Source organism: Salvelinus namaycush, chromosome 34 (assembly GCF_016432855.1).
Source record: "Salvelinus namaycush isolate Seneca chromosome 34, SaNama_1.0, whole genome shotgun sequence".
NCBI lineage: Eukaryota > Metazoa > Chordata > Actinopteri > Salmoniformes > Salmonidae > Salvelinus > Salvelinus namaycush.
The window spans coordinates 33,508,877-33,526,877 of record NC_052340.1 but is presented as its reverse complement, the minus strand read 5'-3'; the positions used below and the strand labels follow the sequence as shown (position 1 = coordinate 33,526,877).

The following is an 18,001-nucleotide window of genomic DNA, read 5'->3' as shown; positions in this document are numbered from 1 at the left end:
GACATGGACTGTGTTTATCAGATACGAAGAGGTCTTTGTTTGAGGGATGATGATGCCAACACATAAAACAGTAGCAAGGTATGTGCTGTTATCACAGAGTAATTGGCACTGCATAATGAACAGACATGACATACCGGGATTTTGTCATTTATATATGCATTTTTTTTGTTTACTTTCTTTCCCTCTAGTTCACAGGAAATCACAAGTGCAATATGTATTAAATGTGTGAACATTTACAAATTCCGTAACAAATTCAGAGTGAATTTTTGGTTGAGTTGCCTGGACCCCATCTCTCAAATAATCCCTAAATCTGTTGGTCACGTGACCAGCGTCTGATTGCGTAGCGCTAACAGGTGTAGCGTTCTGCATTATTTACATAAGCACTTGTTTCGCTGGTGGACAAAGCAGGATGCAGTGGTTGAAAAAGTACCCGATTGCCATACTTGAGTAAAAGTAAAGATACCTTCATAGAAAATGACTCAAGTGAAAGTCACCCAGTAAATATTACTTGAGTAAAAGTATTTGGTTTTAAATATGCTTAAGTATCATAAGTAAATGTAATTGCTAAAATATACTTAAGTATTAAAAGTATAAATAATTTCAAATTCCTTATATTAAGCAAACCAGACAGCATAATTTTCTAGTTTTTTTAATTTATTCATGGATAGCTAGGGGCATGCTCTAACACTCAGACATAATTTACAAACAAAGCATGTGTTTAGTGAGTCTGTCAGATCAGGGGCAGTAGGGATGACCAGGGATGTTCTCTTTATACTGTGTGTGATTTAGGCAATTTTCCAGTCCTGCTAAGCATTCAAAATGTAACAAGTACTTTTGGGTGTCATGGAAAATGTATGGTGTAAAAAGTACATTACTTTCTTTAGGAATGTAGTGAAGTAAAATTAAAAGTTGTCAAATCAGACTAGTCAAGTAAAGATACTCCAAAAAACAACTTAAGCACTACTTTAAAGTATTTTTACTTCAGTACTTTTCACCGCTGGGAGGATGTTAGTCCAGGTTCTTGTGATTGGAATTTTTTCTCAGGTTTCTACCATTCAAAAGGACAGCAAACATAGCTTTTGTAAACTAGATTTGACTATATGTCCCTTTATCTGTGTATCTACTGGTAACCTTTTAATTTGACTGATTTTAGTGTTTGTCTTTCTTGTGCTAAAATCATTAAAACCTACTTTTTATTGAGCAGCCGTCATCTGAAACAAATTAAACACCCCCACACTCGGACCATGAACCAGCATTACTGGGATAGGTGTGTCTTACTGTTTCTCCTCAGTTTACAGGTAGGCTATGTTGTACTATATCTATTTTCAAAATACCTGTCATACCCGCACACAGTAATGTTTCAATTTAGCTGCTTAATTTTAAAGAACTGTATCAACTTTGGATGTACATACTATTATGCAGGCTTTCCGCCTATCCCTCCACACAGATGGTTTGGTGTTGCTGAACCGTTTGGTGTCACATCGGTTACATTCACCCCCCTTTCGACCTTCTCCCTTTCCGCAGAAACCAGTGATCCGGGTCAACAGCATCAATGTAACAGTATAACTTTACATCCGTCCCCTCGCCCCGACCCGGGCGCGAACCACCTCTGCACACATTAACAACAGTCACCCACGAAGCATCGTTACCCATCGCTCCACAAAAGCCGCGGCCCTTGCAGAGCAAGGGGAACCACTACTTCAAGGTCTTAAAGCGAGTGACGTCACCGTTTGAAAGGCTATTAGCGCGCACCACCGCTAACTAAGCTAGCCATTTCACATCGGTTACGCTGAAAGATGTGGGCTTTGTGTTGGGTGATATTTTAGACTTTTATTCTCCCCTGTTGCCAGGTGTGTGTCCTCCATCTGGGTATTCCTGACGCAACGCTGCCAGGAAAACATGTATGGCATCTTTCACCACGTAGACTACCAAACAAACTGCCACTCCCAATTTATTACTCAAATGTTCAGGCAACATAATGCTCTTCCATCCTCACTTCTCAAACATTTTATTGCCTATTTCTTTATTAAAATATATATTTTTGTAGGTGTAGATCAGCTTAAAATTGCAGATAGATTGTGGTTTCCATGAATGTTATTGTCTGCATCATTTCCAATCCCCCATATATTTATTTTTGTAAATATATATTCATATACACAGTACCAGTCAAAAGTTTGGACACACCTACTCATTCAAGGGTCTTTCTTTATTTTTTATATTTCTACATTGTAGACTAATAGTGAAGACATCACAACTATGAAAAACACGTGGACTCATGTAGTATCCAAAAAAGTAACAATCAAAATATATTTTAGATTTTGATTCTTCAAAGTAGCCACCCTTTGCCTAGATTACTGCTTTACACACTCTTGGCATTCGGTTCATACTGCAGAACACAGGTAAGGATGAACCTGATAAAAGAAAGAGCACTATAGCATTTTGAATGTGGAAAGGGAAAAGGGGATACCTAGTCAGTTGTACAACTGAATGCCTTCAACTGAAATGTGTCTTCTGCATTTAATCCAACCCCTCTGAGTCAGAGAGATGCGGGGGGCTGCCTTAATCGACATCCACGTCTTCGGCGCCCGGGGAACAGTGGGTTAACTGCCTTGATAAGGGGCAGAACGACAGATTTTTACCTTGTCAGCTCGGGGATTCGATCCAGCAAGAACTGGTTTCTTACAGGTTCTGAGATCCTATACACCTGTATGACACGGACGGCTACTTTGTGGTCAGTGGAGGTCAATTTATGAGAGGTATTGAAGGATATTATGGACCGTTGGTGTAGTATCGTAACAGAATACCTGACTTCAGGATGGTAACAATCACAGTCAGACACATTCAAATCCATCTTTAATTAAACAAAACCTGTGTTATACCTGTATTCACTCGTCTCCCACAGTCTGAAGTCGTTGTTCCAGACCATATTAGGAGTCTGAAATTGACTGGATGGCTACAGTCCTGTCAGGAGTTTCAGTTGGAGCTTCATGTCAAGTTGACTGGATATTTATTGAGAGCCAGACAGAAACAAGATTCTGGTAATGATGTGTAATATCCACTAGATGGCAGGATGGTGTATAAAATATTTAGTGGCTCACAAAGTTAGTGTCACTCCATCCAAACTGACACTACCTCTGTTTTCCAGAGAACTGTATGGATGCTTATCATGAGCAGACATTAAATATCATTGAGCTGTGACACCACACTGTGAACCCTGGGAGACACCCAGTGCAATTTAAAGACGTTGTGCAGTATGACTGCCAAAGCTACTGGCCTCCAAGCATGGTAAGAGCTGGTTATAATGATAAATTCAACTATTTTTACCTCCGAAGGTGTCACACCAGCTAACACCATTTAATGAGGATGTTGAAATCTCTCTAATGTTATTGTTTATACTGTATACCCAGGTGGCAGAGAGGTTGATTTGGCATCAGTGGGAAGGGCTCTGTACTCCTTGTCTCTGTTTTAACTGTGTTGAGAGCACTGGATCCACTCGACTAGTTAACAGGATAATGGCCCTTCTGCTGCAAGCTGGCTGTCTGGGGAACAACAGAGCTCTACACCTCTCATCAGTGCTCTACAGCAGTGGTGTAGAAGTGGAGAGGCAGGCCAATAAGGTGGGTGAAGGAGTATGGGTATTCAGGTGTCTGTCTTGATGACTAGAGCCAGGAGTTTATTTATACTTTGGGCCCCCTGTTTATACTTTGCATTTTTCTTATCCTCCTCATCCTCCAGGCATGGCTACTGTCTCTGCTGTCAGCCCAGAAGGACTGGAGACTGGCCCTGCTGCGCCTCGGGCATCTGCACCAGATGGGTGAGCTGGGTATCCCTACTACTCTGACATCGCCAAGCGGACATCCTCTGACCAGCACAACCCCTCACCTCAGCAGGTAGGCCTTCGTGCTTGAATCAAGATCATCTCGGCTGTATGTATTACACAATCCTTAAACAGCTCCTCCTCTGCTCTGTCTGTATTGTAGATGTTTGCAGAATCTATTTACTTGAACGAGGAAGTGCTGATGTTCCAAATCAAAGAAAACCATGATATCTTTCACTGGTTAAAACTCTAGGCCCGCAATGGAGCCGCAGATGCAGAGGTTCTATACATCTGTGTTATGGTTTTCAGTATTAAACATCATCTGACGAAATCTTTGTGATAATGGTTGAACTGCTCTTCTATAGCAAGCCGTGGCCCGTATGCTGTTCTGGGGCCAGCAGGGTGTGTCTCCAGACATCCAGACTGCTGTGAGACACTACGAGAGCGGAGCTGTCTGTCTGCGGGGACACAGTGTCCATGTAAAACTAGGCCATAGTCCTCATGCAGGTCCGAGGTGAAACACTCAGTTTGATGACACAGTCAGTCTCTGTAGTCATTCTAAGTTCAATGATAGTAATGTCTTTTGACAATACCATCATTATATTTAAGGTCCAAGGAGTCAAGAAAGACATTCCAAGGGCAGAAGAAGCAGTAGAGCAGGTTGGTCCAAATTATGTTCAGAACGTTATCATTATGCATGGGCTGTAGGACTACAATGACACCTTCACAATTGCTCATCATACCATTCTATCCCACAGGGTTTCACGCCAGCAATCAACGCCCTTGGCTGATGCTATGAGCAGTTTGAGAAGGACTACTATTTTTGCAAATTTATAAATTAAAAAAATTAAAAACTGAACTATCACATTTACATAAGTATTCAGGCCCTTTACTCAGTACTTTGCTGAATCACTTTTGGCAGCGATTACAACCTCAAGTCTTCTTTGGGTATGATGCTACAAGCTTGGCACACTTGTATTTGTGGAGTTTCTCCCATTCTTCTTTGCAGATCCTCTCAAGCTCTGTCAGGTTGGATGGGGAGCATCGCTGACCAGCTATTTTCAGGTCTCTCCAGATATGTTCGATCGGGTTCAAGTCCGGGCTGTGGCTCGGCCACTCAAAGACATTCAGAGACTTGTCCCGAAGCCACTCCTGCGTTGTCTTGGCTGTGCGTTTTGGGTCATTGTCCTGTTGGAAGGTGAACCTTTGCCCCAGTCTGAGGTCCTGAGTGCTCTGGAGCAGGTTTTCATCAAGGATCTCTCTGTACTTTGCTCCGTTCATATTTCTATAGACAGGTGTCTGCCTTTCCAAATCATGTCCAATCAATTTAATTTACCACAGGTGGGCTCCAATCAAGTTGTAGAAAACATCTCAAGGATTATCAATGGAAACAGGATGCACCTGAGCTCAATTTCTAGTCTCATAGCAAAAGGTCTGAAAACATATGTATATTGGATATTTCTGTACATTTAAAAAAAAAAATGTTTTCGCTTTGTCACTATGGGGTGTTGTGTGTAGATTGATGAGGAACAAAGTAATTTAATCAATTTTAGAATAAGGCCGTAACGTAACAAAATGTGGAAAAAGTCAAGGGGTCTGAATCCAAAAGTTGTATTGGTGAAACTTGTTTCCACAGTGATGATATGCAGTATCAATGCATAACTACAACTAAATCAATGAGTGACACACATGTAGTTGAAAACAGTCTGCATCGACTCTGTCATTGGATGCATTTTATCTCCATCCATCCTCTCCAGCCCTGATCAGGATGGGACCTGCTGTATGAAGGACATGAGCAGGGACAGAGAGGGGTGGCAGCAGATATGTACAAACAGGCAGCACTAAGGAGTGTGATGCCATTACCATCTCAGGAATGCCGTCACACTCATCTGCCATCCGTTTGTGTGTGTGTGTGTGTGTCAGCATGCTTTTTCTCACAGTGCTGGTACAGTCTACACTTTACCACAGGTATGTACTTTGGCACTGTACATCATTCACAACGACTGCCATGCATCCAACCTGAGAGAATGATGGTACTATATTACTGTCAACTGGTTAGGCTGTTCTCACTGTACAATTCCTATACTTTTCATTTACATTTACATTTAAGTCATTTAGCAGACGCTCTTATCCAGAGCGACTTACAAATTGAAACATTTAACTAGGCAAGTCAGTTAAGAACAAATTCTTATTTTCAATGACGGCCTAGGAACAGTGGGTTAACTGCCTTGTTCAGGGGCAGAACGACAGATTTCTACCTTGTCAGCTTGGGGATTCGAACTTGCAGCCTTTCGGTTACTAGCCCAACGCTCTAACCACTAGGCTAATCTGCCGCCCCGGCATTTCCATATGTGCAGAGACTCCAATGGCACAGCTGAGTCCTACTTGCCCTGCAGATTTGCGATATTCAGTGCCTATCTGCAGTCTTTCCAAAATACCTACAGTGCCTCTATCAAGTTATGTATGATGTTGGAATATTGAACTTGTAGTATTCAACATAGATGTACAGTATAATATGAACATTGATTTTGGGCTGTCTTCTCTCCCTCAGGTCTCTGGTACTGTGATGGTTGCAGTTGCACCAATCCTCTTCATCATCCCCTGTGTTCTCAGGGAGCGTGGCATCATGTCTTATCATCACTAGGACCAGGAAGTCCATCAGCCTATCATGTCTTATCATCACTAGGACCAGGAAGTCCATCAGCCTATCATGTCTTATCATCACTAGGACCAGGAAGTCCATCAGCCTATCATGTCTTATCATCACTAAGACCAGGAAGTCCATCAGCCTATCATTTCTTATCATCACTAGGATCAGGAAATCCATGTGTCACACCCTGATCTGTTTCACCTGTCTTGTGCTTGTCTCCACCCCCCACCAAGTTTCTCCCATTTGTTCCCATTATCCCCTGTGTATTTATACCGGTAGTTTCTGTTTGTCTGTTGCCAGTTTGTCAAGCCTACCAGCGTGTTTTTCTGTACTTGTTTTTCTAGTCTGTTTTCTAGTCCTCCCGGTTCCGACTTTTTTTTGCCTGCCCTGACCCTGAGCCCGCCTGCCATACCATTCTGCCTGCCCTGACCTCGAGCCTGTCTACCATACCATTCTGCCTGCCCTGACCCTGAGCCCGCCTGCCATACCATTCTGCCTGCCCTGACCTCGAGCCTGTCTACCATACCATTCTGCCTGCCCTGACCCTGAGCCCGCCTGCCATACCATTCTGCCTGCCCTGACCTCGAGCCTGTCTACCATACCATTCTGCCTGCCCTGACCTCGAGCCTGTCTACCATACCATTCTGCCTGCCCTGACCTCAAGCCCGCCTGCCATACCATTCTGCCTGCCCTGACCCTGAGCCTGTCTACCATACCATTCTGCCTGCCCTGACCCTGAGCCTGTCTACCATACCATTCTGCCTGCCATGACCCTTTGCCTGTCTAGCATACCATTCTGCCTGCCCTGACCTCGAGCCCGCCTGCCATACCATTCTGTCTGCCCTGACCCTGAGCCCGCCTGCCATACCATTCTGTCTGCCTGACCTCGAGCCTGTCTACCATACCATTCTGCCTGCCCTGACCCTGAGCCCACCTGCCATACCATTCTGCCTGCCCTGACCCTGAGCCTGTCTACCATACCATTCTGCCTGCCCTGACCCTGAGCCTGTCTACCATACCATTCTGCCTGCCCTGACCCTGAGCCTGTCTACCATACCATTCTGCCTGCCCTGACCCTGAGCCCACCTGCCATACCATTCTGCCTGCCCTGACCTCGAGCCTGTCTACCGTCCTGTCCTGGTTTACGAACTTCTGCCTGTCCTCGACCTGCCTCTTGCCTGCCCCTTGTCTATTAATAAATATCACAGACTTGAACCATCTGCCTCCTGTGTCTGCATTTGGGTCTCGTCTTGTGTCTTTATACCATCAACCTATCATGTCTTATCATCCCTAGGACCAGGAAGCCCATCAGCCTATCAAAACTATGAGGAAGATGACTGTATCAGGAGCAACTCCCAGGAAGCAATTGTTTTCACAGATTGTATTCTCATTTTACAGATTTTGTTTTTATAGCTAAAGGTAAATTGTATTTTGTGTTTTTATCTTTGTTTTATCCGGAATGAAGATAGTACAATGTCCAAAATGTAATGTATAAATTCATTCCTATGTACTGTATGATCATGGTTTACAGAACCTTCTTTTGATTGAGCAGCATCAATAAAGCAAACTAATTTGACAAACTATTGTTTTTTATTGACTGGGGCTCCAGTGTAGAACAGATCATCCAGGGGGTGGGGAGTGACTAACACCGTGTTGTCCCTGAACATAGTCATTTCCCAGGCCCATAGAGAACCGTGCTCTTGGCCTCTGGGCTCCAGGGCTCCTGGTAATGAATGGCTGGTCACGCCCCAGGGGTTCACCAGGCCTGGCACAAACAGCAGGTGAACAGCAAGCTGACACCTGTACACAGACACACTGGAGCCTGGAAAGCACACAGTTACCCTTCTAATTGAAACAACATGAAATGACTGAGTCATGAGCTGGAGGGTAACATTGTAGTCTGTTTTACTGTGTGGTAACATCACAGTCCGATCTCCCCATACACTCAAAAGCAGGCAGTACATTACTCTGTCTGCATTACTCTGTCTATATTATTCTGTCTACATTACTCTGTCTATATTACTCTGTCTATATTATTCTGTCTGCATTACTTTGTCTGTATTACTCTCAGCATTACTCTGTCTGCATTACTCTGTCTACATTACTCTGTCTATATTACTCTGTCTATATTGTTCTGTCTATATTATTCTGTCTATATTATTCTGTCTACATTACTCCGTCTACATTACTCTGTCTACATTACTCTTTCTACATTACTCTGTCTATATTATTCTGTCTATATTACTCTGTCTATATTATTCTGTCTACATTACTCTGTCTATATTACTCTGTCTACATTACTCTGTCTACATTACTTTGTCTGTATTACTCTCTGCATTACTCTGTCTACATTACTCTGTCTATGTACCACATGTTTTCGGTAACACTTTTCTTGACAGCCAGTGTCATAACACGATATGACCACGGTCATAACCATGTCATATGTCATAACAGCTGACATAACCTGTTATAATATGGTCATAACACTGTCAGCGCACATATATTTAGACCTGTTGTGACATATATTGCGTCATTTTATGGCTGGTTATGACACCTAGACATGCGTGTCAAAACCCATAAAACCTACCACACAAGGCAAAACATTCCATTACACCATAGTCTACTTGTCAACAGTATTTTTATGTTATGAAACATTTTCTGAAATTCACCATATCATATTATCATTGTAATTGCTCACACATTGATGTCAGACATGTTAGATTTCAGGAGCAGGACAAGACCACCTCTTTTTGAATGATGACTGATATAAGGGCCTATCTGGCTTATATGGTTATGATGGTCATAATGCTTCATAACAGTGTCATAAAATGTATTTTCTTAGTCCAAGTAAAGTGACACAGTATGGTCATAATGCTTCATAACAGTGTGATAGTATTTTCCAAACATTTTTAAAATAATTAAAAAAGACGACGTAAAGAATTTGTTACAACATCACAGGATTTAAGAAACAAATTTTCAAACTAAAGGAATCTGAATACAGATGGGTTTTGACACTGTAGGTGTTGTAATCAGCCATAAAACAACGCAATATATCTCACAACAGGTGTAAATATACGGGTCATGACAGTGTTGTGATCATATTATGACAGGTTATGACACGTTATGACAGGTTATGACAGGTTATGACAAGTTATGTCAGCTGTTATGACATATTATGACATAGCGTGTTATGACACTGGGTGTCAAATAAAGTGTTACCATGTTTTTTCATACAAGAGTTCTCTATATAGAGATGTTATGGTACAGTAAATGTAAATACTACATTTTAACCTCTAATTCCTCCCAAACCCGGATCCGGGAGCACCCCCATCAGTAAAAAAGCTGACTAGCATAGCCTAGCATAGCGTCACAAGTAAATACTAGCATCTAAATATCATTAAATCACAAGTCCAAGACACCAGATGTAAGATACACATCTTGTGAATCCAGCCTTCATTTCTGATTTTTAAAATGTTTTACAGGGAAGACACAATATGTAAATCTATTAGCTAACCACGTTAGCAAAAGACACCACTTTTTTTACTCCACCATTTTTTTACTGCATCAGTAGCTATCACAAATTCGACCAAATAAAGATATAAATAGCCACTAACCAAGAAACAACTTCATCAGATGACAGTCTGATAACATATTTATTGTATAGCATATGTTTTGTTAGAAAAATGTGCATATTTCAGGTATAAATCATAGTTTACCATTGCAGCCACCATCACAACTCTCACCAAAGCAACTAGAATAACTACAGAGACCATCGTGTATTACCTAAATACTCGTCATAAAACATTTATGAAAAATACACAGCGTACAGCAAATGAAAGACACAGATCTTGTGAATCCAGCCAATATTTCAGATTTTCTAAGTGTTTTACAGCGAAAACACAATATAGCGTTATATTAGCTTACCACAATAGCAAACCACACAAAAGCATTGATTCAAGCCAAAAATAGCGATAACGTATAAACCACCAAAATATATTATTTTTTTCACTGACCTGCTCAGAATTCTTCAGATGACAGTCCTATAACATCATATTACACAATGCATATAGAGTTTGTTCGAAAATGTGCATATTTAGCGGCACAAATCGTGGTTATACAATGAGAAAAGTAGCCAAGCTGCCAAGAAAATGTCGGGAGAAATCTTGGGAGAGGCACCTATTCTAATCGATAAATAATCATAAACTTGACTAAAAAATACAGGTTGGACAGCAAATGAAAGATAAATTAGTTCTTAATGCAATCGCTGTGTTACATTTTTAAAATTAACGTTACTACAACATACAGCGTGCGTTAAAGCGAGGCTGCACTGAAATTAATGGCGGCTTATGCATTTTACATTTTTCAACAGAACAACGAATTAACAGCATAAATAGTTCTTACTTTTTGATGAACTCCCATCAGAATCTTGGGAAAGGTGTCCTTTGTCCAAAAGAATTGTTGCTCGGTTGTAGAATGTCGTCTTCAACGTTGCAATTAGCAGTAAACATTAGCATGTGAGCCAGAGATACCCAACTCCCTAGAACGCCACAAAAATAAATACCCGAAAATCGCAATATACTGACATAAACTGATATAATTCGGTTTAAAATAACAACATTATGATGTCTTTAACGCCTATATCGAATAAAAACACAGCCGGATATTTCTAAGAGCTATAACCGAAGGTTCTAGTACGATATGCCAAGGTCCTCCGTGCGTCAGAGCGAAGAGGGAAAAGACCAGACACTTCCTTGCCAAGCTATTTATAACCTTTCAGATCTGTGTAGAGACTCTATTTCAAGTCTCACTATTCGCTAACATCCAGGGGAAGGCGTATGCAGTGCATCTCAACCAATAGAAGACAGCCAGATTTATAAACAGATCTCAGAGCAGCTTGCAGAATTCTGCATTCTCACATCCACATAGGAAAATTGCTCTAAGTCCAGTTCTGTTTCACTCACAGATATAATTCAAACGGTTTTAGAAACTAGAGAGTGTTTTCTATCCAATAGTAATAATAATATGCATATTGTACGAGCAAGAATTGAGTACGAGGCAGTTTAATTTGGGAACGTAATTATTACAAAGTGCTAACAGCACCCCCGACTGATCATCAGGTTATCCATGCAATTATTTGATTATTTTTTCTACTCATAAACATGCTTTTGCTAATTGCTACATTTTTATGACACGCATAATCAGACCAAAAAATATGTAGGAGTGGGGTCCTTTGTAGTAGTAGGTTTCTTACATAATGGTAGGCAGTTTACATAATAAGCAAGCATAGCTGTTTTGAATATTTACAGAAGGCTATATAGCAGGGATTACATCACTATATGATGTTAGTGTTTTCCTCCACTGTTCCCTGTGTGCAGGTACTCTCTGTGTCTCTCTCCAGGAACTCCTGCCCACTATGAGACTCAGGGCTGATGTCTGGGGAGCTCTCACTGTTGTTTGTGGGGGTGTTTTTCTCTGTAAACACCTCTGGGATCATTTCTGTTTTCCCCTCCTCTTTCTTCCCCTCCTCCACCACCCCTACGAGGTGCAGATTGACTCGTAACAGGTCTGGGCTATTCCCCATTGCCTCATTTTTATCAAAGTTCTTAAAGTTGTTCTTTGCTCCTTTTATGTACTTGCCCAGGAAGTCGCCTCCATCGCCCTTTGAGCCGAAGGACTTGTTGTTCTGCAGGTTCTGATGGAACTTCTTCATATCAGAGTGAAGTCTCCCCACCCCCTTGTTCAGCTCTGTGATCCTGTTCCCCACATCTGTTTAAAAAACAAAAAACCCCATGAGAGATAGAAACACAAAGAACAATATGTAGCAGTCACTGTTCTCGACTTTAGGTCAAGGTAACGTAAACTCACCCCATTCCGTACAAATGTGCGTAACCGCGACATTCAAACGAGGCTACAAAGAAAACTAATGGGACTGTAGCGACTGTGTTGACTTCAAAATCGGGGGTGTGAACTAGATTTCTATTCAAGCATTGATCGACATGGTAATGGCTCTATAGTATTGGAGAAAAGTTGAAAAAACTGTCCCTCCGTTACATCTTGACGTGTCATGTCGTAACGTACAGCACGCATAAAGCAACTATTTCTGTCTTACAATCTCTCTCCACCAGGTGTAGCACTTCTCTCATCTTTTAAAAACAAGAAATGGACAGTGACGGGGGTAAGGGGGGGATACCTAGTCATTTTTTTCATCATCATTCCATGCGATCATCATTCTCAAAGCCGCTGTTTACTTCTAAGATCACTTTAGCACCGCCCTAAAAACCTGATTCAAATTTGACACAAACCTTCAAATAGGTATGTAATGACACATTATATAAACTCTTTATAGTGTTTTATTTACATTTTAGAAGCGATAAGGTGATAAGTTGGACAGATCGAGTGAAAAAAGCAATTTTCCCACACGACATCTGTCCATCTCACTATCACGCATTAGTTTCGCTTCCCCACCCGCCATTTTTAAAAAGACCCGACGGGGCTCATTGCCTGCTTGAATTATGCAGAAACGGGCAGTGTTTAGGTCATGTAATCGATTTTGTTGGAAAGGGGAGAAATTGTGCTTTACAATGGTTTTGACATTACAGTTGATCTGGAAGTATTACGTTTTTGGGGCGCTAAAATAAGGGCAATTGTACGGACCAAGGCGATGTACGAGTTTATGTGAGTTTACGTTACCTGTATAGGGCTAACACATGCTTTACTGTGGGCACATTTAGTCCCTCTACCTTTACGTGTCGCCTCTCCAAACTCCCTGCGGGCTGCTTCTATGTAGCGCTGTACCAGCGCCTTGACCACCTGCAGGCGGTATGACACTCGGTCTATCCCTGCCTCTCCACTGTTGTTCATTGTACTGTTGGACTGGAAGTGTGAAGGAAAAAACGTATGAGTCTGAAGTGATTATGCTTCTGTGTAGTAAGGTTGGTAAAAAATATATATGTATCTATAACCCACCACAGAGGCAATAGGAGGATAGTCTGGAATTTTCTTTCGGTTGCAACAACAGAAAAAGCTCCTATGACAAAGAAAGAAAAACACTTGCCAAACGGTTTGATGACATTTTCCACTGTTTTAAGCTTGTTACAGAGACCGGTGTTGCAGTCAGTGGCCAGCCTACCTCAGTAAGTAGAACAAGGCCTTTGGAGTGGGGACGAGGTTGAAGGGTACCGGTATAGTGGAGCCCTCTCTGAAGTAACTCAAGTAGAGCTTTGAACGAGCAAACTTCCATTCAACATCAGCATCATCCTGACAGGGACCAAAAGGATGGCAGTCAAAGAGGACATTGTTAAAACATGTTTTAGTTTTTTTAATAAGTTTCCCTCACATGTATCATGCACATGTTAACATGTTTGATATATTTTTTTGCGATGTCAGATTATAATTTTATACCTCTATCTTCTGGAATGAATTAGTGATCATGGCGATAAGCAAATTGAGCAGGATAATGACAATGACGAGAGTGAAGACCCCATACAGGACCCTGCCCACAAACTGAGCCAGAACAAAATCTGGCATGTCCACATAGCCTTGATTAGATGCACCAAACATGGTCCAGAAGAGAAAGTTGAAGGTTTCATTGAAGCTGAAACCAAAGGAAAAGTGCAATAGGAATGAATGCATAGAGCTCTGTAGGTTTGGAAGATTTTGGTAAAGGTTAGAACTGTCATACCGTCCAAGATGTGGAGAAGTTGCGTAGGGCACATAGATATTATTCAGTCCACAGAGAAAAGCTGTTCCAATGATCATCAAGAGAAACATGAACCTAAAGGAGAAGAGGGAAGATTTTTGTTGTAGTTATTTGAACTAAAAAACATTAAGTTCAATTTTATATTTGCGCATTACTTTCTGGAGTGTCATTTCGAAATACAAAGTGTCCTGATGTGTCCTTGTCTTACCTCATCATGTCATCTATCATTATACCAATGGAGATCTGCAGAGTACCCAGAGACTCATGGGCAGGCAGGATGTGGGCCAGTCGGGTGAAGCTGAGCATGCTGGTCACAGCGAACAGAATCTCTGAGATCAGCTGAGGGTCCTCCTGCCACCATTCATCCCGCACTGCAATAAGCCAGGAAATAGCCATACATGAAGATTCTTAAAGATCAGTAATATTAAACCCAATAGTGTACTTTAGGTGATCATATACCATAACAGGATATTGAGATGTATGATCCGGAATTAAATATAATATACAGTACCGATGTATTGTTGGTATGTACAGCTCACCTGTTTGGGTGAAGTAGGCACACTTCTCAACCAAGTTTTGGTCTTGGCAAACAAAGTGACCAATTGCCATGATGAGGACTCTCAGACCGAAGGAGGCCAAGTACATGCTGAGTACTATCATGTCCAGAATGTTGGACCAGTCCACGATGTAACCCCTCAGACCCTCCGCCCACACATTCTTACACTCACTCCAGAAGAAACCTAGAGGGGCAGGATCATGTCGTTCCCATATTTTCATATTATGCTAATAGCATTTATAGTTAAACTTTCATCTCTAACATGCTACATACACTGAGTATACCAAACGTTAGGGACACCTTCCTAATATTGAGTTTCCCGCAGAACAGCCTCAATTTGTCGGGGCTTAGACTCTACAATGTGTCGAAAGCATTCCACAGGGATGATGGCCCATGTTGCCACCAATGCTTCCCACAGAGTGAAAAACCCAGCAGCATTGCAGTTCTTTACATAAACCGGTGCACCTGGCCCCTACTACCATACCTTGTTCAAAGGCACTTACATTTTTAGTCTTGCCCATTCACCCTCTGAATGGCACACATACACAATCCATGTCTCAATTGTCTCAAGGCTTAAAAATCCTTCTTTAACCTGTCTCCTCCCCTTCATCTACACTGATTGAAGTGGACCTGGATTCACCTGGTCAGTCTATTTCATGGAAATAGCAGGTGTTCTTAATGTTTTGTATACTCAGTGTATAAAGGAGCCTATACTTTACAAAGAATTTGTAAAGAGTTTGTGGTATGAGAGATTGATTTACAAGAATTACAACATAACATAGACCTACCGACCACCCAGATCATATGGAGGGAGTTGTAGAGGATGTTTTGCTGCCGGGATGCGAACTCATCGCGGTACAGCTCCATGAAAATAGACTCAGCTAGAAGGGTGATGATGAACCACAGGTAGGAGGCAGAGTGCAGCAGGAATTTGATCACAGGTATCTTCAAAGTCTTTCCAATCTGAAACAGAAGCACAATCCTTACAGCACATCTGAAAAACAACAGTCAGGCAATGTATTTTACGCTAGGGCTGGATTCAATCAATATCGGGGGAAGTATCGTGGAAGATCCGCGTTAAAACGTGAAGACAATTTCCGATTGAGTCGACATATGCAGTGTTTACCGTGAATGCAGTCTCCGCAAACACGGGAACATTGCCTTTTAATTTAAATTGAGCTATAAACTCGGAACTTCCGCAAAACTTCTGCGATATGGATTGAATCCAGCCCCTACTCTTAGCTCACCTTGGACTTGGGAGCGACCCAGTAGATCATACAGAGGAGAGGCATGGTGAAGAAGATCCCAAGAGACACCGTGAGTTTCCAGACCGTCTTGCTGCCCCGCCACCCTGGGATGTTTCCACACCAAATGGACGACAGCACTTGCTGGCAGATGGGATGACTCACAAACTAGAAGAGGAGAAAAAAATGTGAAAGTAACACATGCTCACATGTTATAAACGTTTCTTCTTTTATTAGTTTGAAGACAATTTAGTTTGAGTATAATACAGGTGGTATGGGGTAGGTAAAGTAGTTACCAGTTTTTGATTGTAATTGACTGCAAGGCGTATGCGTGACAGGGTTGGAATCCCCTCCTCGAAGGTCTGCTCGTCCAGTTCATCTTCATTATCTTCATCACAGATGTTCAGGATTGTTGTGACCTCACTCTGGTTGCGACACATGGCCAGCATCTCCACTGCGAACTCCTGACACAGCTCTTCCAGGCTCAGGTACTGGGGCTGAGGAACACAAACAGAGACACACAGAGACTGAAACAACTAGATACACCAGCAGACCTTTAGATATGTGAGCCTTCGTTCTTCCTTTTCTTGACTTCATGTGAGCTAACATTCAAATGTGATTTACTTTACCTTGATGTTAAAATGTTATCATCAAATTGGCTCATTCATCCCCCCTCCTCTCACCTGTAACTATTCCCCAGGTTGTTGCTGTAAATGAGAATGTGTTCTCAGTCAACTTACCTGGTAAAATAAGAGTAAAAAACTCTAAATAATATAGTACTACATTGTCATTTACCCACAACATCAATTAACTCATACCTTAAATTCAGGCTCTTTCTTGGAGAGCTTGCGTAGCTCCCGACTGAGTCTGAAGGCACTGAGCATGGCATCCTCTGTGGTGATGGAGAGGTATGCCCGGCTGGCCATGCCCCGGTAGGTGTTGATACGAGACAGAGAGAACTTCAGCAGGTCATACTGACGGCCGTTCCTGCACTCCAGACAGGTACAGGAGATAGAGTGAGGCAGAGGGATGGCATGACCTTTCTTAGTCAACATGGTGACAATGTCATACAGGTCCTTCTGACAGGCCAGGGTGAGCGGGGTCACTCCGGGGGCAAACTGGGAGTCGTCAATGGAGTGGTCAAATATGGCCATGGAGAAGGAGCGCACATCCATCTTGTTGCCCTTTTCCTGGTCCAGGCGGTCCAGGAGCCTCTTGACCACCCGGGGCTGGTTGGTGTCCACCGCCACCAGCAGCGCCTCGTAGATCTGCCTGAAGTCAAACTTGACGCCCAGCATCAGAGCGGAGAAAATGTCCTCGTTGCCCATGCGGATGGACAGGTTCAGGGCTTCTCTCCACAGACGGTCCTCAGACTCATCCAGCTGGCGGATGATGCCGTCCCCTGTGGACAGCAGGCTGCCCACCAGAATTGAGTTGTCTTCCTGAATGGCTGTTATCAGCTCCGGGGGGAAAGTAAGCTTTTTGTTCACAATCGCCTGCCATTGGTCTGGCTGAGAGAGGATTTACCATGACATGTTTTAATGTATAGTAATTGAATACAATTATCCAGAATGCTGTGTTATGAACCACAATTTTACTCAGTAATACTTTCGGCATTTATATTATATAGTAACTATAGTAGTTGTTGTTTTTATCTCATAGTAGGCTATATATATCAGAGTAATCAGTTATTCAAACATTCAAAGTGTTAACCCAAAAGTTGTGTTTACATAAACGGTACAGCAATATTAGAGCATAGGAAGTCTTACCGTAATATTCTCCATGTTGGTTAGCAGGGCAAACTACAAATGAAATCCTCCTTGTAGAGAACCTTCATCTGTAATGCATAATGTAAGTCCATATAAGACGTATAATGGTTGCTACGTCGTACTTGAGGAAAACAGACTGAGACCTAAACGCTCCAGACTGTCAGTGCAGAGATCTGTTGCCTCTGTGTTGCCTGCTTCTGCTCTTACCTCTGTTACTGTGTAGATCAGCACTGGGGATTTACACCAGAGCACGTTAACGCAACAGA

The 18,001-nt window shown here is 42.2% G+C and overlaps 1 protein-coding gene across 1 annotated transcript; it reads right to left on the bottom strand.

Annotated features, from left to right (window-relative positions):
- Nucleotides 1-11,799: 11,799 nt before the first annotated feature.
- Nucleotides 11,800-17,750, bottom strand: trpc2a (transient receptor potential cation channel subfamily C member 2a). Its single transcript, XM_038973693.1, has 13 exons — nucleotides 17,736-17,750; nucleotides 16,785-17,477; nucleotides 16,263-16,463; nucleotides 15,970-16,134; nucleotides 15,511-15,685; nucleotides 14,706-14,906; nucleotides 14,375-14,537; nucleotides 14,149-14,241; nucleotides 13,869-14,061; nucleotides 13,597-13,724; nucleotides 13,434-13,494; nucleotides 13,208-13,340; nucleotides 11,800-12,233 (listed from the first exon to the last, which is right to left on the bottom strand). The coding sequence occupies exons 1-13, from the start codon at nucleotides 17,748-17,750 to the stop codon at nucleotides 11,800-11,802; spliced, it is 2,655 nt and encodes an 884-aa protein (XP_038829621.1).
- Nucleotides 17,751-18,001: the final 251 nt, after the last annotated feature.

Coding starts and splice junctions, on each gene's coding strand:
- trpc2a (XM_038973693.1), bottom strand. Junction 16,464..16,784: donor AGAAAGAGCCTGAATTTAAG/GTATGAGTTAAT, acceptor TGTGTTCCTCAG/CCCCAGTACCTGAGCCTGGA. Junction 12,234..13,207: donor TGGAGAGGCGACACGTAAAG/GTAGAGGGACTA, acceptor TTTTTTAAACAG/ATGTGGGGAACAGGATCACA.